The sequence below is a fragment of the Ornithodoros turicata genome, chromosome 2, assembly GCF_037126465.1.
Source record: "Ornithodoros turicata isolate Travis chromosome 2, ASM3712646v1, whole genome shotgun sequence".
Classification (NCBI taxonomy): Eukaryota; Metazoa; Arthropoda; class Arachnida; order Ixodida; family Argasidae; genus Ornithodoros; species Ornithodoros turicata.
The window spans coordinates 138,197,432-138,218,422 of NC_088202.1; the positions used below are offsets into that span (position 1 = coordinate 138,197,432).

Consider the following 20,991-nt stretch of genomic DNA (forward strand, 5'->3'; position numbering starts at 1 on the left):
CTCAATTCCGCTTAATAACTCAAGTCCGCGTCTTCAACGTATAATTAATAAGCACTTCAGTATTCGCTCCGAGATCGAACGGTGGCGCCGCGCCGCGGAGAACGGAGAACTACCGTATAGTAGTGGACGCGTCGTCTGCTTTTACACGTTTATTCCGCGTTCACTGCAGTAGGTGGAACATTGAGGAACCGAACAGTATCGTACCATCGCGGCACAAGTGATCTACCGGTGAATATACGCAATAATTACGGAAGAGAACCACCAACTCCGAACATCGGCCCGCGCGCGTTATACACACTAGAAAGGTGATAGTGTCGCCCCCTATACGTCGATCTCGCAACGAATAGCTTCAACGCTGAAAGATGAAAGTCACTGAAAAGCTTAGCCAGTTGTATAGGACTCAGCCAGCCTCAGAACATCAGTTCTCTCGTGTTCAACAGTTGCCGCTTGCGTCGATCCCTGTCGTATGAATGTGTGTACGAGTGAGCAAAAAATGTAAGAGTGAAAGAAGGATGAGTGGGAGAGAGTGACTGGTTTGCCCCTTCGGATGACACACCCTGGAAGTCGCTGAGAAGGCGTGCTAGCTTAGCTTAATTGGTAGAGACCTGGACCGGTAATCCAGAAGATGTGGGTTCGAGTATACTATACAGCTGGCGCTAACCTTTTCAGTGACTTTCATCTTTCATCGTTAATTTGTTATTAATTTATTATAATTATATTTATTATATATTATATATATTATAATTATATTGTTATAACTTGTTGTTAATTTGAAGCTTTGTATATATTTGTCCCTTCTATGTTGTTCCAGCCTCAGAACATCAGTTCTCTCAGCTTCAACGCGTTTCTTTTCCTCGGGCTATAGCCCATCATGCATACCGCATTTCGTTGGCTTGAACTCGGCTTCTTCCAGGAGCTGCTATATTTATAACTGCCGGCGAGCATTGCTTATTAAATAGCAGCACTCTCTTCGCGGAACTTCATAACTTTCGCTCTAAACTGCATCGAGACTCCAAGCGATTGCCCCCTAAGGATCAGAGGTCGCAAAAAAATTATATCCCCCCTTTACGAGCCGCCATAAACAGTTCTCTCCTCTGATCGAAGCTCGGCTTTGCGAGATTCGCCCACTGCACATAACTTATGCTCAGTATATACGGATGCAGAAACCCTCCCGACTCATTAATCCTCACCTGTAATTAGCCGCGCGCGCGCAAAGCGTTGTCGTTAATTTTTAATGAGCTTACTTTAAGGCTTAGCTTGCCCATTTCGCCCAATACACAGATATTTCCTTTACGAGGTGATTATATTGGGACCGGTGTCCACCATACGTCATTTCATTTCTCTCTTCCCCGACGCGGAAATGATGCGAAAAAGACGTGGAATCTCCGTTTTTAATTATTCAGCGGGAAGGTGCGTTGATATGTTAAGGGGCATCACTTTTCGGACGCAGACGTGAAATGTTATGCTGTTACAAGGAACTGTTACGAAGTATACAGTTATCAGTCACACTGAACAACAACAACAACAAATAAGTGATGATGTGGGATGTTACGTCACTGAGGCGGCACCCTATCTTATTGCTTGAGGGGGAGAAGATGGTGAATGATGATGAATGTTCAGAGTTTACGCAGGAGCCCTGTTGCTGCTAAAAAGGTGATGAGGGCTTGAAGAGCTCATGGGTTGGGGTTGGGCGGAAGTCAGGCTGCACATATGCTTCACTGATAGCCAAAAGAGGACTTGAATGCTTGAGTAGAAGTCTGAAAACGAGACTTTTAATCCCTGTTATTGAAGGAGAGCAGTTCATTCTACACTCTAAGGAAAAAAGGAGTAAAAGGGGGAGTAATTGCAGCTTCTACTCCCCTAGTCTGCAATTACTCCCCAGTTTACTCCCCTAACCCAACATTTAGTCCCGACGTTTACTCCCCAGGACTGCAAATTGTCACTAAACTTCGCGAATGGTCTCCTGAATGCAAAAGTCTACGTAAATATGTGCCCTTGGTCAATTTGAACGACATAAGGCTGTATAACTCACACAACGTAGCAATTTTCCAGCCACATAGAGTAAGAAACAGTTAGCGCATCTTTCTTCGCAAATTGTGCCCTAGTATGGCGCAAGATTTTATATCACTCGATATATCACGGTTGACGGTTTGCTTCAAAGTATTTTCATGCATGCGCACCAATTATGTACCCGGGACTCTTACAACAGCGCGTGAAATGCGGTCTTCACTCTGTGACATTCATTTACTCCAGTGCATTTACTCCCGAAAGGGACTATTTTTTGTGGCAATGCGATTGCTCCCCAAAAGGAGTAAAAGTACTCCCTTTTTTCTCAGAGTGTACGTATATTGGAAACCACACCCACGCAGCCAGGTATATTATGCTTACGCTGTTGCTTCGTCTGAATCCAGTAAAAGAAAAGTTAAGAGAGAGGGGACAGCGCCCTCATGCTAAATACTCCCGTAATGAGCGTCAGTTGCATGAACGAAAGTTGAAATTCCTGCGGGAACAGAAATGGGGTCTTTTTTTTTTTACTTCCATGTTACTAATACATTTCGTAACGCTGACTGTAACTGTACTAACCGAGCCTCACGTTTCAAATCAATTATTATCGCTATTACTCCGCCTTGGTACCGCGAAGCAACTGAAGCTATATACGAGCGGTGTTTGAAACGATTGCGTAATGAGCAGCAGAATGAAAGCCACGTTCGCAGATATCGAACTATTCTCCAGCGTATGACTCGTATCAACAAAACGAAATGTATTATACGCCACCGCGAACGTATACGTTGGAACTACAAGAGAATAAAGCTGACTAATTTCAACGAACGCAGTCATTTGCTAACAACCACGACCAGTATGAACACGCCCACACTTTTCCGATCCGCGACCAGAACAATAAAGCAAAAAAGCGATCGCAATTAATAAAGTTAATAAAAAAAAAAAAAAAAAAGAACACCTCGTTCTTCAATTATATTCCACTCGCATTGTTACAAGTTTTCGCGGGTACAAAAATTAAAACTCTCTCCTGGGTTTCTGCTGCGCCAAGCAGTCTGTGTGGTCGGGAGTTTATTCGCCTGCCTGGATTACTTCCACGAACTAGTTGGTTCTTTCTAACCCACCGCACGACCACCGGAAGGAATGTGTGTTTTTTCGTCTTTCTAGATCTTTGTTTACGTGTATTTGCTTCTGTTCAAAGAGTGGAAAGCGGTCAGCCAGAGGAATTTCATTCATGGCTGGTATGAAAAGGGGGGGGAACGAGTGAAATTACATTTTTCCGCGAGTGCCTGAGCGTGGATGCTCTGTCCACATAGCGTTTTCGTTCTCTGTATGTGTATATATATATATATATGTTCTCAAATTTGTTCTCGAACTTTTTCCACGTGGTTGTGCGGCGATTCTTCTGTGGAATTCAGTAAAAAGACAAAATCAATTACGCATCCTTGTAGATTTTTAACTTTTGTTTTTAATTTCCACACGTGTTGGAAGTGAGTACCACACAACACGAGAACGTACGCATGCGATAAATGTAACACATATGTGACTGTGAATTCAAGAAAATAAAAAATAAGTGACGACAAGGGAGTACAGGCCAGTGTTCCCTGTATGCAGACGCACATGCAAAACACGATATCTCCCCGCATCTCTGTGTAAAATCCTCTCCGTGAACGTTTACGGGTGTACCTCGAAATAAAGTGATCGAAATCCCCGTTGAAAAGTAAACTACCGTAAATAAATGTTATCTTACTATAAAATGCTCAGTCGCGCGCGGGAAACTGCCAACAGCGAACTTAGACTAACCCGGACATACGAATGCAAACACCGAACTTGGACTAACCTAATAATAAACTAACCAACATGCTGTTACGTTGTGTCCGCCCCGCTAAGCCTAACGACCGCAAAAGTGTGGCCTTTGTTCGCTAAAACGACTTGGACAGACATCAAAGACACGTGAACACAAGAACAACAATAAATGATGACGATGAGATGGGGTGTTTCAAAGACACGTGAATTTGAGTGGTTAAATAGTGAATATCGTGTTTCTAAACACGGCATATTATTTTAAGAAGCAATCTATAGCATTCTCGTAGATTTTCTTGTTTTGAGATCGCGGATTTCGCAACCGGGAATATCGAGGTCTTCCCACGCTTACCTGCTTCGGGCGCCGCACTTCATGATGATCGAGAGAGTTCGGCTTACACATATTTTTGTTTCCGTGTCTATGCGACTTCTTGGAGCATCTTACGCGACAGAAAAACAGCTGATTCGTTGAAGATGACGAGGCAAATCAGGGCTATTAGAGGTATTACAAAACGAGCATTCAGGGGTGCTTTCGTCAGTGGCAAGAACGTCAACATGAGCGAGTACTACTCACGAAGGCAAGGGAGACAAGACAACACCTACATGACAGATGGCATGTCTACTTATTCACTCAAAAAAAGTAATCACGGAATTATATTACCGGACCTAGAATGTGACAGATACCTGTGGTTAAAGGAAAGAAACTGCGGCGACTCCTGATTCTGCCATCCTTCGCTTGGAGCGAAGCAAAAGACGAAGATGGACACGAAAGACACACTTCACTTTCAACCAGGTTTATCACAATAACAAAGAACGAGAAAAGTGGTATTTCGTTAGAGGCCGCAACCTGTGGCTTCCGGTTTTTAATCAAAGGTCGTGCTACCCTTACCATGTCTCGGAGTTGATAAGGAACCGCTGTTTATCTGTAAGAAGTCCTCTTGCTTTACTCACAAAGTTATCTCCTTCTTGTGTTATCAGTTCTGTTTCAACTACGTGGTGTGTGTGCAAGTCTTTCGAAAATCTGATGACCGTTGTATTTTTATATATACGAGCCCACATCCACACAAGTCTACGTGATATGACAACCCGGAGTTTTGGGTATCGTGACGAATTCTCCCATACTGATTCTCCCATCGCCTACTTTTACCGGATCGCTGCATTTTTCGGTATAGCCCGCATAGAGATACACAACAAGCAGATTGACGCGGTGCCCCGCAGTGCGCATGCGCCAACGTGAACGGCAATTTTTCAACGGTTACAGGCGACGTTCTTCCCGACTACTAGATGTAATTTGGAGAAAATATAACGATTACAAGTGAGTAATGAAAGTTTCGTAGTGCAGGCAATCAAGGACATCTACGTTAACGTCACCACGGGAGGAAGAATAGCATTTTGAAGTAAGAACATTAAATACGTGCGTAACACGTGCTTTGACATATTCAAACGGACACACAGTTTCGATAAGAGACCAACAACGTAGTTCAGCGGTAGCTAGGGTTGCCACCTTTCGTAGTGAAAAATACCGGCTGAGGGAGAGGAGGTGGAATAGAGGGAAAGGAAGAAATGTGCGTGGGAAAGGGAAAGTAAGTGAGGGGTGGAAGGTATACAGAGAGAGAGAGAAAGAACGAGCGTACTGGCTCAAGACGACAATGATAATAATAATGAATAACTAAGAAAACGACTGGTGACTAGGGAGTTGAGGCTGTGCTCCAGATTTATTCAAGCTGCAGTGGAATGCTGAAAGGAAAACCCCGTAAAGGCCCATAAGAAAGGTGTTGAGCCACAAATACCGGCAAAAGGCTGCCGGTATCACCTTCCTACCGGCAACCGACAGAGAGAGCAAATAACCGGCCGTGCCGGTATAACACCGGCCTGGTGGCAACCCTAGCGGTAGCAAAAGGCCAAAGATCCCCGAGACGATGCTGGGAAAGAGGAAAGAGACACCAAACAAAAGCAACAAAACCGATTTCACGTTCTTGTACTCCCCTGATCTCTGGGATTCCTGTATTTTGCAACGTAGGTTTTTGCTTTCAGGTGGTAAACACCGTGATTCCATAGGAGCTTCGTGCATAACCTTCGAATGGCCACTCCGCCTTTTCGAATGACTACAAACACGCTTGGATGGCATCGCTGACTGCCCGTAGCGAAATATCGAATGGCATATACCATATTCGAGATGCATCCGATATCAGTCACAGGTCGATAGACGGTAAAACACTTTTTGCGTTGCATTTCGGTTGAACGATTGCTCGCGATGTGAACATGGTGTGGCAGATGCAATATGACAGCAGAGATCGCGAGGTAGCATACTCAACAAAGTCTCCGGATTTTTCTTAGACAAGTAATTTGTTATACTCAGATTCAAACTAAGCTTTTTATCCGCTGCCTGTCGGAACAGCAGCTCAAGAGTGGCCTCTGCAACGCTGCGGTACGAACAATGCCGTACGACGGCGTTTACTCGTGTACTCGGCGTGTACGGAGTTCGTTTCTCGGCTCCTGTTGATGCAGTTCGCCTTTTTCAGTATAGCAGAGAGAGAGAGAGAAAACACATCTATTTGCATTGGTGTAGCAATAAACAATGTAACTGCTTAAAAAGACGCGATGAATTTGGTTACGTGCAAATCTGCCATCGGACGTGAAAATAAGTGAGCAATACGATGTTGTGGTTCGCGCAGTTTCGCAACATAAAAAAAAGACAGAGTAAAGAAAAACACGAAAAAGAAATCCCGCGGAATCAGGTGCCTTGGCGACTGCTAGTTTTGCAAAACCGTTATCTGTGCTAGCGGTGAACACATCACTTCGAGCAGGCCTCTATAGATGACACTCCGCACAAGTAGTGTTTGACCAAGGGGAAAAAAAAGTAGTAGTGGGTAGTAGAAAAATTTAGCAACAAGTTTTCGATTGCTCTTGAAGGCTCAGCGAGTAATAGTAAATAATAAAGTAAGCTAAAGGTATTTATTTACCCATTATTATTTACCCTGCCCTGGAGGCAGACTACTAGAGCCGTTAGATGCAGTCGAACGCCCATATTAAATCTACTTTTAGTTATTTTTATTAAATCATTCTTTTCTGGTGACATTCACGCAGAGTTAGCACAGGGTAACTCACAGTTCAAATTAAGCACGCGTATTTGAAGTTGGTTTGCGAACAGGCACAGATGTGGCTGTCGAAACGCTTTGTTATGTCCTTACGTTATGTCCTTACTTATGTACGCTTGTTGTCCACACAGAGAAACGCAAAACGAAATAACTTCATGGCGGCATCTTTGGCGGTATATGAGGCTGCACCAAAGTAAATGTACGCTCGTAAATGTGAACGTTTACCTTGGGTGCGTTTTCTTATTCAACTCTGGCAACTCTGAGTTACTCTCAGCCGTCGAAAAATAGCCAGAGTAGCCAGATTAGCGGAAATGACGTCATAACTCTGCGGCGAAAATTAGCCAGAGTAGCCAGGGAGTGACAACTCTACTCTACTCTGCTCAGGAGAAGGGTAGCCGTCGTTCTGACGTCACACACAAGCTAGCAGACGACAATGCGTCGTCTGCTACCAACCGTCCTGTTGACAGACAATATGGGTGGTGTTCAATTTCGAAATGTAGGACTGGTTAAAAACTGTCGAGCATTTTCAAAATCTGCTGGAGTGCACGCATCTGCGTTAAGCTGTTAAACAGAGTGTCTGCCAGCACTTCCACATCGTCTCGCCCGTCAGGCCGCTAAGGCCAGTCCGCCATTTTGAACGCAGAGTAACTCTAGCCGTTCGAAAATTACGGTCAAAGGTGGCTACTCTGGAGTCACGTGATGATAAAGGCTCTGACGTCGTTACCCAACTCTTGGCTACCCGGGTTGAATAATAGCGAATTCGGGTGGTCATTTCGTAGCAAAACGGCCGAGCGCTCGGAAATTGCTAGGTCGGCGACCGAGCTGGATCACGTGACCGTTGCCACCCGAACATGATTGCTAGGAATCTAGCGGTTTTAGGTACTTGGATCACGCTAGGGGCGTCGCGGTCGCAAGTCTTCGCGTTCTGTCGTCTGCTAAACCACGTGATTTCAACATGCGGGCCAATGAGGGCACTCGCCACCGTTGCAGTGCGGATGTGACGACACCGGATACAGTTGAGCAATCTGCTGCTCGATCGTTTTGAGACCGGGCAAAAAAAGTGCTAGCTAGCAAATTCCGAGCGCTCGGAAAGCGCCACGCGAACATGGAAGATTTGCTTCATTTTGACCAAGCGAACATGACTGCTCGAGATCTCGCAAAAAAAGTTGCTCCGAAATGACCACCCGAATTCGCCATAAAAACGCACCCCTTGGCTGCGCTGTCACCAGGTGCGCGTGACATGAAGAAGAGTAAGATTACCTTCACGTGCAGGCGTTCAAAAGTGTTCGGCAGTGGCAAAGAGTGACTCAAAATTGCAACCTTCGACGGCGCGTCCAGCGGGACCCCCCGTTAATAGTACTTCCACCATATACTTCTATTCATCCTCCGACTGGACCATGACTTGGCTGTTGCTCCTCCTGGTAAGCCTGCTGCCAGCCATCCTGTGCCGGCTACTCATCCTCTTCGTCGGTGCACTGTACCCGGCATACGCGTCCTGCAAGGCGATGGAGTCACGGAATTCACGGGATTACGCCCATTGGATGATGTACTGGGTCGTCCTGGCCCCCCTGCTCACCATGGAGCCCATCGTCGACTGCATCATCGCCGACATCCCCCTGTGCAACCAGCTCAAGATGGGCGTTGTCCTTTGGTTGCAGTCTCCCACTAGCAGAGGGGCGAGCCTAATATTCCGCAACGCCATTTTACCAAAGTTTGCGCGCCGCGAGAGGGAGATTAGCGTCTGTGTGGCTAAAATCATGGCAGAAGCCGCTCGCGTCAGACCAGGGAAGTACCTTACGCACGAACCTATTTGCTCAGTGCTGAATCGCATGCGAAGTTATAGTCTTGATGGTGTGCCCTCGTCGAATGGTCAGACGGCTGCCCAGGAGTGTCGCGTTCCCGCGCGGTTATCGGCGAACTAATTTCGTTTGTGAAGCGGACAGTGGATCTGGAGAGAGAACATTTATCTCGACGACTGGTCCGTTGTTTCCGTGACAGAATTTAAACGTCGGGCAAAGGTCGTCGCAGGTATGACATTTTATAAGGATGTGACTGCGCAGGATGTGCCCTACAAATAAATCTGAGTGCTCTGTATCTTCATTTTCGATTCTGTTCGACTACGTCCTGTGTTACCAACAACAAAAAGCAACTCGCAGGCGTGATCCGCAAGGCAACACCGTCACGGAACACGCCGCTACGGGTCACAGAAAGCGTGAAACAGCGATGGAGCTTAGAAGCTTGAAATACTGGGCGAGTAGAGCACGTAAGAAGTGAGGGTGAGAATTTATGTTAAGCAGTAGCAGAACAAGTCTGGAGACGAGTTTTGTCTTCTTTTTTTTTTTCCTTACAAACAAACTTGTTGTAGAAAGGAGTAACATAACTGATACCAGCAGCAGCACATCGTCAAGAGAACGATTTAATGAGAACGAAATGTCACGCGTGACACACATCTATCGTTGTCGTTGTCGTTACCGCACTTTACAGCACCAGTACAGTAGTTTCTTTAAAAAATGGCAGATACGATGCAAGTTACAGTGGCATGAAATCGACGACAGCGACAGAGCTGTTAAAGTTGTTCCACGGTATTTCCTCCAGCTTGATGACAACACACAGACAGGTCTGTATATTTAAGCTCGCCTGTCGCTAATGCGAGGACTTCTTGTGGGGTTTCCATCGCTGGAGCTGCGGCGCGTCTCTCCCGTGCTTATGCAACGTGACGTGCCCGATGCTCTTCAGAAGATGTAGGGTAAGGTGGGGCAAGATGAGACATAAATTTGCAATTGATCATGGAATTTTTATTTTTCGTGTTTTCAAAACTACCCATGGCACATTCTTAGAGGTCTAGAGCTTCTAATCTGTAAATCAGAACGGACATAACCGGTTCTAAAATAAACGCGGAACAAGAAATTTTAAAAAAATGCAGATTGTCTCACCTTGCCACAACTCTCGGGGCAAGACGAGACAGCGCGTGGGGCAAGATGAGACACTCCGTGGTTATGAACTATACAAATTAGTTTTTGCAATTTAAGCACCTACACAGCACCCTTGAGCCCACCGCCTACATGGTGTGCGATAAAACCATACAGAACCCGGTGCTGTTTCCCTCCACCGTTCTTCGCAAACAAGGCACCGCCAGTCTGGTGTGTCGCTAGTCGCTCGCTTTTGAGTGCGCTTCTGCTTTGCTGGAAATATCCTAGGACACAGGAAAATTTGCTGGAAAATCCTAAGCAATATGCAACAAAGGAATCTCTGAGGAACATGCATGAGGCCACCTAATAGTTGAGTGATCAGTTTCTCAATTACATTAAATTTAAATTACATTACATTTAAACTACATTAAGTTGGCGCGTCTTGCCCCGTGGATACCATCGGATGCATTAATTTTTCAGTTAAAGACCGGATAACCAAGAGTATCCATATTTTGCATATATCTAGACGAATGAATAAGGGAATAGGATGTGGACTTACATTGATGAAACAAACCTGCGACACGCTGCTGCACAGCTGACAAGAATAAGGACTACAGAAAATCGTGCCATTTTTGCAGGTCTTTACATTCCAGGCAGAAGTAACCGATTTTTGGTTTCTTCAACGCAAATACCTATCAGGACAATTATCACGTGCAATAAAGCGGACATGCAGGGCCACCTACGAGTAGAGTTTCAAGCGCATGGGGCAACGCGTCTCTGAGACAGGCGTCGTCGAGCAAAAAATGTCGCATCTTGCCTCGTGTCTCATCTTGCCCCACCGTACCTTACACTTCTTAGGACGGCCCATAATGCCGCTATTCGCCTCCACAAACACACGCAATACCGTCTCCGCTGCTGCCCCGGGCAACCGCATAGGTGACGTATGATGCCTTGCGTTCTGCGCCCTCTGCGGGTTTTTTTTTGCATCAGTGGTAGGACGCTCAGTGATGATGTGGTGTACGAACGTTTGAGACGGATAGCCGTATCGGAGCGCTTATTACGTCAAAGGCATCCAAACTGTCATAAGTTGGGAGTACTATATATACTCCCAACTATACCCTCCAAAAGTATATATCTGCAACAGAAGGTATAAAAAAGGTACAATAGCCCATTATTATACCTTTATACCTTTTTTTCTAACAGTGTAGCAGCAACATTCTAACACAGTGTGGCGGAAGACGCTATTTTAGAAAAAAGGAACGTTGCGGGTAGCTTTGAACTATCCTTGACAAAATCCTAGCTACCATGTTGAATAGGTCTTGGGTGCTTGAATTTATTTTTGAATTTATTAGGTGCTTGCAGCGTATTAGCAGAAAGACGGAGGACGGACCCAAGGCAGGGGTTTTCTCGGGACTTTTTTTATTTTTTATTTTTTTTTTGGGGGGGGAGGTGCTGGCGGAATGTAGGGAGGTGTACCAACTTGTCGTCGTTCAATCAGCACTGTACTGCATACACACAGTCGAAGACAGCGATAGACACCCTTCTGAAGGCAGGTGCATAAAAATGATCATTCTATAGCTCTCGGTATTGTTATATGTATAAAAAAAAAACGCCGCTGCTGTCGGTAACCACTTAAAGGTGTTGCGACACTTTCTCTGCTGTGTTGAAGCATAATATATATGCATCGTACTCATTATGAGACCACCGTAGAACAAAGAATTTTTCCTCTCGCTACATTGGTTCGGAGAATAGGCGCAGCCGTCCCACGGTGTGACCTCACGGATCCCTCTCCCCCATTTTGGCTTGGGAGACGCGCGTCTTCCCTCGCTGCTCCTGTGTGACGTCACCGATGTCGCTTCTTTGGGGCCGTTTTTTCCGTACCTGCTCACGTCATGGACCTGAAAACTTGAATATGGGATGATGTCGGGTGATCGAATAGTTTTTCGTATTTATCTGGGAAAGCTGGAAACCAGCTGTTACAACACCTTTAACCCAGGTGGAGTTATGACACGACCTGAGACTAATATGCCAGCAAATACCTGCGACCACATGGTGCATGCTCAACGCTTTCCAAAATTTGATGAAGCATGCAGACGTATACGCTTGCACAGCTCTATTTCTGTAACACACTAGTCTCTTTTTGTTCATCCTTTCTCTCCCTCATTTTCTTTGTTTTGCCACAACGTGCCAATACGTTTTGATTCCGCAAAATACAATCCCCCGTAAACGTCAATCTTTCATTAACGGGAATGATTGCCCAGTTTTGTTGTATTTTGAATATGAGGCTACTGACACACTGACTATAGTTCACTCTGTGGATCAACTGAAGAGACGGGTGAAGAAACAAGACCTATAACTTCAAAACGCAAAAGAAGGCGACATCTGTACATAATCATTTTCACAAACCACAAGAAAAGACACGTAGAACGAATACATTTCCGAGAGTTAAAGGGACATCATACACCCGCGGGGGGCGTTCGACAAGAAATTTCGTGTGGGGGGGGGGGGAGGGGGGGGTAGTTGCCGTTGGAAAAATCCCTGGACCCAGGTACATGTTTGCATTGTTTTCAGAAATTGCACTGTTTCACAAAAGTTCGGCCCGACCGAGGCAGGAAAACTCTGGAACTAAACCTGAGCCCTGCACGAGCCCGCCGTCAAAACGCTTCGAGGCCAGATTTCCTCCCGTGGGCTGGGCTTTGGGCCAGCACGGCCCTTTGCAGTGCTCTAACTCCAACACCTGTAGACTCTCTCAAAATACCACAGTGTGACTTCGCTTCACTCGCGTAATTTGCGCACCTGCAGTTTCGCGCGCGTGTACCTGGTCCTAGCGCCTCTCAGCGACAGCGGCGATTGGTTTGTTCACCACGTGGTCTTCGCTCCGCATTCGGACGATGGTCCACTGGCGCGACAGACGACACTGTCATCCTAACCACAAAACAAGCGCGGAAAGCAACTCTGGACAAACATGCTACGAACTTCCAGCATAACGAGGCAAAGCGGGCAAACACATGATGCTTTTGATTGTCAGAGTGCACGGCGGAGACTTCCAGCAGCATGTCCAGCTGCGTCTCGCGGTTCTTCACCGGCAGTATGAGCTGGTAGTGAGCCTGGTACTTTGCCTCCCGACCGTGCCACCGTCGCTGGTGGCCTGGTAGGTGTGGTAGCTTAGTACTCCTTTCGCCCTTACGCAATGCCGTGATAACGTTAATAGAGGGTTTTGCACGAAAATGTGACTGACCTTTCAGAGCACCCACCCTGTACAGGAGGAATACTTGGAGTATGTTATTCGAGACGTGAGGAGGGGCAATGGTTTATCCAGAATCCCAAGCGTGGAGGGGTGTTCGATTTTTTTTTTGGGGGGGGGGGGAGGGGGGTCATTATTATAGTTACGTCATTCCAGCTTAATATATCATTACCGAGATGTGTCCAAAGCTGTAGTCGCAAGGACACCCCCTGTACGGGGTACATTGGTGAAAAAGTTAGGGGGTGTCACTGAACATTTAGGGGGTTGTTAGGGGGGTAGGGGGGGTCTGGGTAAATCACTGAGGAGGGAGACCGGGCATTGCCCATCCCCCTGGGCACGTAATTTCTCTTGTTGGCCCCGCACGTGATGTCTCTATACACAGGAAGCGTGAACTAAGTTGTGATAACAAATAACATTCGGCACAGTATTACGGCACTGACTTTCAAGCGATGATGCAACCCTTGGGTGGAACCTTTTCATTGGCGCGGCGGATTGAGACCGCGAATGAAGACACCAAAGTGACTAAAAACGTGACCCGATTTGTGTGTACCATTAATACAAAGAAGTGACCCCTGACCTTCGTGAAGCAATACGGCTTTGTGAAACCGCGGTGTTCTCCGCCCGCACTGTTTCGGTTTCGCTGTGTCTACCAACGTCATGATTACGTCAGGGTGACGTTTCTTCGGTAGAGGATTCAGCTGGCTCCAACATATGTGCTACATGGTATGTTTTCTGCATTCAAAAGCTCCATGGAGCTTTTGAATGCAGAAAACAAATAAAAAAATAATGCTGGTGGACCACCAGGAATTCTGATGGCCAATCACATTTTTTGGGGGGCATCTGGTGGCCCACTAGGCATTCCCTGATCGCACCTGGTGGACCACCAGACCTGTTCTGGTGGCACGTGACTGGCCACCAGGTTGACTCTGACAGCACCTGGTGGGACACCAGACCTGTTCTTGTGGACCCTGATTGGCCACCAGGTTGCTTCTGACAGCCCCTGGTTGGCCACCAGGACGGCTGGGGCCACACCTGATGGACCACCACACTTTTTACAGAAGCAATCAGGTGAGCCACCAGCTGATTACCTTTGATGTGAACCACAAGACATTGATAGTAAATGATTGCACACCAGACTGCCCTGAAGCTGCAACTGGTTTTTGGTGTGGTAGAGCATCACGTTGTAGACTGAGGTGACTTAGCTGCCCTCTCAAATCTGTGTTATAGTCATATGCACTCGTTCCATGGCGTTAGTTTTGAATTACTACTGTGTAAAATCCTGAGTGGTAATGTGTGTCCGCCTACAGGTGAAAATGTATATCAAGTCGAGCAAACACGCATATATGCACATGCACGTCTGTGGATGTACATACTGCACATCAGGGCTGGTGGTACATTCAGACGATCAGAGCTGGTGGGGCATTCAGCCAGTCAAGGCTGGTGGAATCAGGGCTGGTGGCCAATCAGTCAAGGTCCAAAAGCACACCAGACATCAGCTCTGGTGGCTCACCAAAAACTATTTTTCAATAGGGAAAAGAGAGCACACAAACTATAACAAATAGCACGTGATAGCGCATCCACCTGCCCACGCTCTGCGCATGCTGGGATGAAGCACTCTCAAGTGTGCTGTGAAAGAAGTCCTTTCCCAGCCGCACTTTGGCACACCTGTAGCAGCAGAACCAAGGCACGCGCTCCAGGCATTGTTGTGAAATTCAGGGTCTAACTATGAAGGCACAAGGCGACCGTCTGTAGAGTCTGCTTTGTGCTGGTCTGCTTTGCTAGTGGCTGTTTATGGCACCTATGTGCTATGGTGCTGCGGCATTTCTCCACGGAACAAAATCGGCCTTTTGCGGGTAACACTGCACGCGTGCACATTGTATCGCTCCCATTTTATTATCACCTACGCTTCAGAAACCTGTGTAAATTAAGCGTGCATTCTACTAACAGATGAGATGGATGATAAGATACTGTACAACAACAGGGCAGTTTCAACTTGCACACATTTCAGTAAGAGTTAAGAGTCTGAGCCAAGTTCAAGTAGATGTGGAGTGTGACAAGGCCAATGCTCATAGCGCCCAGAAGCTTGACTGCAAGAACGAGCCAGGGTCCAAACGCCAGGGTGTGGAGCATCAACCTGGAATAGAATTTATCTCTTACACGTAACTGCATCATAAATTGTGTGATGAATCTGTTATTTTTAGAGGTGAGTACCGGGTAAGCAAACTCAGACCCGCACCCGCACCCCAGAGCTGTCCGTATACCCGCATTGGGACCCGCAGGGGGATGTGAGCGGCATACACGCGCTCGGCCGGCAGCTCGAACCCTCGTTTTCTTGTTCACCTTCCGAGTGATGAAGACGATGATGCAGGCACGATACACCAGCCTCACTCCGAATCGGTGGATGCATTCCTTCCGTTCATTATTGACGTCGGTGTTGGGGATTGAATATCCGACTGAATTACAATTTCGTGGAACTCCTGAGCGCTGCTGCGTGTCTCGGACGGCTTCGATTGTATGCCAATAAAACAGCAATTCAACAGAGAGCCATATATATGTCTGCATTAATAATCGAACTCCCCCGCCAGCAGTTGCCTGCCGCAGTCTGACACACGGATTTATACGGCCAACGACATAGGGCACTGCTGAGCTCACGTGTGACAGAGAGGGATCTCTCAGTTGGCCATGGAGTGCGGGTAATGCGGATATAACCCACATTACCCGCGGTCGCATTGCGGGTACACCCGCATTTTACCCTCTACCCGCATCGATCGCAAATTCCTACCCGCAATTCGTGACGATGTGCGGGTACCCGCTGGCATACCCGCACCCAGCTCTAGTTATTTTCATGTGCTTAAACTGGTGTGATGAAATCCAATTTCTTCAACTCTTTGTGATCAGCCATGAATATCCTCCTAGGGGCTATTCAGTGTATTAAAGGTTTTCCCGGCGATTTTAAGCCAAGCGCCATCGAAATTACGTGCCATGCAAACTTTATGGGGCATGGATTAATTTAGCTGGCACTTGGATTAAAATCGCCGGGAAAACCTCTAGTAACAACAACGATAATAACACAAGTAACAAAACATGGCTTACTCCACTAGTAGGGAACGGTAGCAGGTGACAGCCAGAAGCACGACAACCACAGGGAGGTGAACCTTCCGCAGGTCGTGCCTGTTCCACAGCCACACTAGTGTAGCGGTTGTTATGTGGTTCACCTGCGAAGCAGCAAGACGTACGCATACAGAGTTACAATCCCACTGGTGACGGATTCCGTTTCGTAAAGGTGAACGGTCACCACGGTGGGGTATGTGGTGTAAAACAGAGGAAGGTACGTACCAGACTAATGTTAGAGTCAAAGCTGAGCTGGATGTACCTCCAGTCAAATTCCATGCCACGAGCGCCAACCCAGAGGGGCACAAAACGTGTCATGAGGAGCTCGGCACTTGCCCACCCTAGTCCGGCAACCAGGAACTTTGTCTCCCCTTTACCGGCCACTTTCGTCATGACGATGTGCAAGCCCACAAGGTCTGCCAAGTCCACCGTGGCCTTCAGAAATTCCTATCATGGTACATGCAAGGTCCCTTTGTAGGTAGGCAAACATGCTTTGCAGTGAAACAAGGGAAAGCGTGCAGGCTAGCAGGTGTAGATTCACGAAGAAGACCGAGAGACAGGGACACAGAAGATGACACACGCTGTTCTCAGTTCTCACGTCTTCTGTGTCCGTGTCTCTCGGTCTTCTTCATGGGTGCTTTGCAGTGTAGACGGCTAGAAAATGGGCAGAACATTCCCTGGTGAAACGACTTGTAAAGGTAGTACTAATAACTCATAATTAAAGAGGGCAGAATAGTAAAAAAAAAAAAAAAAAAGTTGTGTGAAACTGCCTGCTCTATCGTTGCCAGCAATGTGCAAGCAACAAAGTTTTTGTAGCCAGACCATTTTTAGCCTTTGTTATACAAAACCATCTTGTGTACCTTATATCTTGTTGACACTATCACTGAAATTCAGAAACCTCCTTCCCTCTTTGCATTTCTTCAACTGAATTTATTAACCCTTCATTCAATGAACTACTCTTTATGTCAGTTATCCCTTGCTGGATCTTGTTATAACAGTTGTGCTGTACTAGAAAAAAAAAAAAAAAGTCAAATATAATTGTGCAAACTAAACAGTGTGGTATTACTGAGCCAAAAATCCAAGTGCACTTTATTGAAGGAATGGAATCATGTCAAAAAAAAGGAGAGTTCTACAATTCTGACATTAGATACACTGCCTATACAAGCTAGTAGTATTGCATCTAAACAGAGCAGCTATAAATGTGTTCACACACATTGATGCGATGAAACAAGCGCATCTCACACCCATAAGTAGCATTTTTTTTATACGGACAAAGCAACGCTGTTCACATGCTAAAAATAAAAAAAAGTGCATGCTACAGTGCAATAACTGATCACTCTATTAATGCTATCATTCAGTACAGCTCGTGCTTGCTGTTACCTTGCATCTTCTGTTGCCTGTATTTTTTACGCTTTCAGTAACATCATACAGCTGCACCAGCTTTCCTATAAGCATGGGAGGGGTGCGTCTATTGTGAAGAATTCAGCAGGTTCAGCTACAACATTCCCATTACCCTTGCTCCATCACGACACATTAAAAAAAGAAAGAAAGGAAAAAAAAGAAAGAAAGGAAAAAAAAAAACATGCTGTGGGAATGCACTACACAATGCGATGCCGGTCAACTACTGCGCATGCTTCTCGACGCCGATAAAACCTTACCAGGTCCAGACGTAAGGGCAGCTGCTCGAATGAATTGCCGGTCAGCATAGAAAGAACAGGTTATACTCAGTGTTACTGCAACATTTCATCTGTTCAAGCAGACTGGACATGTGGTTAAAACAGGGCATCATTGCGCCTTTCACAACCGGCGCCTTACCAATGTACAAACACTGTGGTAATGGCATGATTTGTGAAGCCTTTTGCACCCCACAGGGCGATGCAAATCAAACTTCACACTTTGCACATGCAATGCTCCACCCTTTCAATCCATTTTTTTGGGTGTTTTTAAAGTGAAATTCATATAGCTATACTTCACTTATTTAAAAACAACCTTTTGGCCTCGCCCTCCCAGTTTTGCAATGCCACTTTGAAACTTATGGTTTTCTTGTTATTCTTGCAGGGAAGCATGAAAAGACATAATGCTGGCTGGCTCAAATCGAGAAGTATTCTGTTCTAGAGAAGTCTCATTGCTTTTAAATCCGAGAAATATTGAGTGCTCATAAGGATTCCCGCTACACTGGCTGGTGCCTTCTGAGAAGCATTTAGTTCCTTGCAAGGCTGTGACTTTGTGGACAGAACCAGAGCATTAGTAAATAGCAACTCAACTACGTCCTAAGATTGTGTACAGTGCTCACACCTTCCAACCAATCTCCCATTACTGTGACCTCGCCCTGATACGCGCCCGACTGGGGGCGAACATCACAATCTGTACCAGGTCTGATGCATGTTCTTTCAAGCGGTGGCAGGATGTTAACATGCTGTTGCTTGTTGTCAACACGTGTGGAAACAGACTGAACAAAAAATAAAATCTGGGGTAATCTTCGGGCCGACCTTGCAACGTGTCTGTTTTGCCACTAATATCTTTAAGATTACTGCACAAGTTTGCGATAAATCGCTGTTTGATGTGAGGTGATGATAATTTGTGAAGCCCAGAGCATGAAGGCTAAATGACAGCATGTCAACGTCATGCCACTCCTCGAAACAACACTGGCCAGACCCGGGCTTAATTGTAGCCGGGACGACACAGCAGGCCCCCTTGCCCAGACACCGATCAAACTGATGGTCTACGCATCCAGCACGTCTTTGTAATGTCTACGGTGCAGGCAAGAAAATGCCTGCATTGGGTACCAGTGATGCATGTGACGACCTCTCCGTTTCAGTAGCCGATAGGTTTCTTTACTCGCTATTTTCCTGTTTTTCATTACTTACCCCAAGAACGTCAACCCCTCCGATAGATGATACGTCACCAGGAGGAAAGAAGGTAGCCAAGACCAGCATTTTGCAGAGTTGTGTGACGATATACATGGCAGCTGCTTGTGCACACTTCCAAAATGCTCCATACTCCGAGCTGCAGAAGGCAAAGACGAGGTGGTACAGATCACAGCAGCAATAAAGTGCACCTTACTTCATGTGGTGATAGGTTCAAAGCGATTTGGGGAGTTACTTACAGGCCTGAATACTTGTAGGTGAGTAAGTAAGGTACATAAGCGAGCGCTACGCAATTTCCAAAGTGGAATAGTGTCATATTGCTCTTAGTATATACAAAATTTCCCCCCAAAAAGTGCAAAAATTAGGAAAATCGCATGAAGACGGGAGCCATTAACTATCCAGCAGCGATGGTTGCATTTTCCTGGTGTTCAGATTTTGCATTCTGTAGAAGCTTAAAAATATTTCCGAATGCATATCAGAATCAAAATCAAGGAAAATATTTTCAGATATATCATGATTAATTTTCCTCGTAATTACACGTAATTAAAAAATTAACTCCGGGCCTCTACTACCTCTACTACTGCATTCGAAACCGGAACCATTGGGTTCCGCAACCGATGGGTTGCGCTATTTTGCAATTGATTAAGATAATGCCTCTGTTGAAGTAAATTGTTATTTTGTTACGTTAAGCCGGTGTAATTGTATCGTTTTTTTTCTCGATAATGCCTTTATGCTTACGTCCGCGAATTTCCTTTTGAAAAACGAGTTATTTGAAAATTCATTTTTTTAAAGTTGATTAGTAAACTTGCAATAGACGAATTCAGAAAATTCCAGTGCTCTTTGCGCAAGCATTGCATCCTGGGCGCTTGCTGAGCGGCGGAGCCAAGAATAATCCTTCACATTTCGCTTTCGCTGACCTTGACACGTCGTGGACTATGGACCGGTAGGGGAAAAATCGGAACAGTTTGGAGGCCACCTGTTTCTTTCGTATTAGTAAACTCCCACAGTTCAAAGCGGCGCTATGCACTCTGGGATTTTATGAACTTTGTCTATTGATGTTGTTCAGGTTGCCTGGAGCTAGTTTGTTGAGTTCCTTCAGGTTTTTTTATGATTTCAAAATTTATCACAGCTGATTTTGTAGTCGTCCTGTCACACAAAACCGCGAGATATATCCGCAACATTATACATTGCATTACAGCTTGCGAGTGTGTGGCACGCAGGGCCAGACTCACGTCTCGTGGCCCGGTTTTACCGACGCCGGTTATCTTTTGAACCGAGATCAACGGCCCCTTAACTTGAATTTAACGCTGAATTCTGCTTCACTCAAGGGGGTCATTGTCACTAAACATTCATCACATAACAACATTTGTAAAAAAAAATTATTGAGTGTTAAGTTTCAGCAACCCCTGATCTCGGTTCAAAGAAAACCAGTGTTTGTGAAACCCGGCCCGAGTATATTTCTTATTTGCATGATTACGCGTGTCTGGGTCAGACACACATCGAGCTGGCCCCGGGGCTCCATCCCCGGCTGACCCCTCTCTTGCTGGCCCTGCTGGGACAGTGAAATACTGCTCAGAAATGTTCTATAATTTTTACACTAGCCCAGTAACACTCTAATGCAAGGAACTCCATAGGCCTCACTCCAGACTACACATAAAAAAAAAGGAAACGATTACCAGTTTCACTCCCCTAATATGCCCAATGCAAACTTGAAGCCCTAAAGCAAAATCCTAGCCTCCACTAACCTCACCGTACCATGTCAAGTGTAATCAAACTCGTGTCTCACCTCATAAAGCTCTGTCACATAAAGTACGCTGCCAGACTTCCTAGCCAAACCTAATGAAATTATGTCTAACCTACTCAAGCATAGCTACACCTGAATTTCTGGAACCAATATATGACACAGCAACAAGTAAAAGATTAAAACTTCAAACAGAAACCAATTTTGTACGAAGGATTCA

General features: G+C 45.9%; 2 protein-coding genes across 3 annotated transcripts; one reads left to right on the top strand and one right to left on the bottom strand.

The window, feature by feature from the left end:
- Positions 1-8,296: 8,296 nt before the first annotated feature.
- LOC135385071 (receptor expression-enhancing protein 4-like) lies at positions 8,297-8,821 on the top strand. Its single transcript, XM_064614247.1, has one exon. It carries the CDS (start codon positions 8,297-8,299, stop codon positions 8,819-8,821), a length of 525 nt encoding a protein of 174 aa, XP_064470317.1.
- A 6,103-nt stretch (positions 8,822-14,924) lies between these two features.
- On the bottom strand, positions 14,925-19,440 carry LOC135384143 (BOS complex subunit TMEM147-like). Of its 2 annotated transcripts, XM_064613361.1 has the most exons (6): positions 19,270-19,440; positions 19,031-19,169; positions 17,822-17,842; positions 16,389-16,610; positions 16,146-16,267; positions 14,925-15,186 (listed from the first exon to the last, which is right to left on the bottom strand). In XM_064613361.1, exons 1-6 carry the CDS (start codon positions 19,344-19,346, stop codon positions 15,057-15,059), a joined length of 711 nt encoding a protein of 236 aa, XP_064469431.1. In that variant the 5' UTR covers positions 19,347-19,440; the 3' UTR covers positions 14,925-15,056. The 2 variants fall into 2 exon arrangements, with proteins under 2 accessions (XP_064469431.1, XP_064469432.1); XM_064613362.1 differs by lacking the exon at positions 17,822-17,842.
- Between the last annotated feature and the right edge of the window lie 1,551 nt (positions 19,441-20,991).

Excerpts from the sequence above, each read along its gene's own strand:
- LOC135385071 (XM_064614247.1), top strand. The coding sequence starts at position 8,297 with ATGACTTGGCTGTTGCTCCTCCTGGTAAGCCTGCTGCCAGCCATCCTG.
- LOC135384143 (XM_064613361.1), bottom strand. The coding sequence starts at position 19,346 with ATGACACTATTCCACTTTGGAAATTGCGTAGCGCTCGCTTATGTACCT. Across the intron at positions 17,843-19,030 it reads GAGGGGTTGACGTTCTTGGG|CTGCCCTTACGTCTGGACCT; the intron begins GTAAGTAATGAA and ends TCATTCGAGCAG. Across the intron at positions 15,187-16,145 it reads TACCGTTCCCTACTAGTGGA|GTTGATGCTCCACACCCTGG; the intron begins GTAAGCCATGTT and ends ATTCTATTCCAG.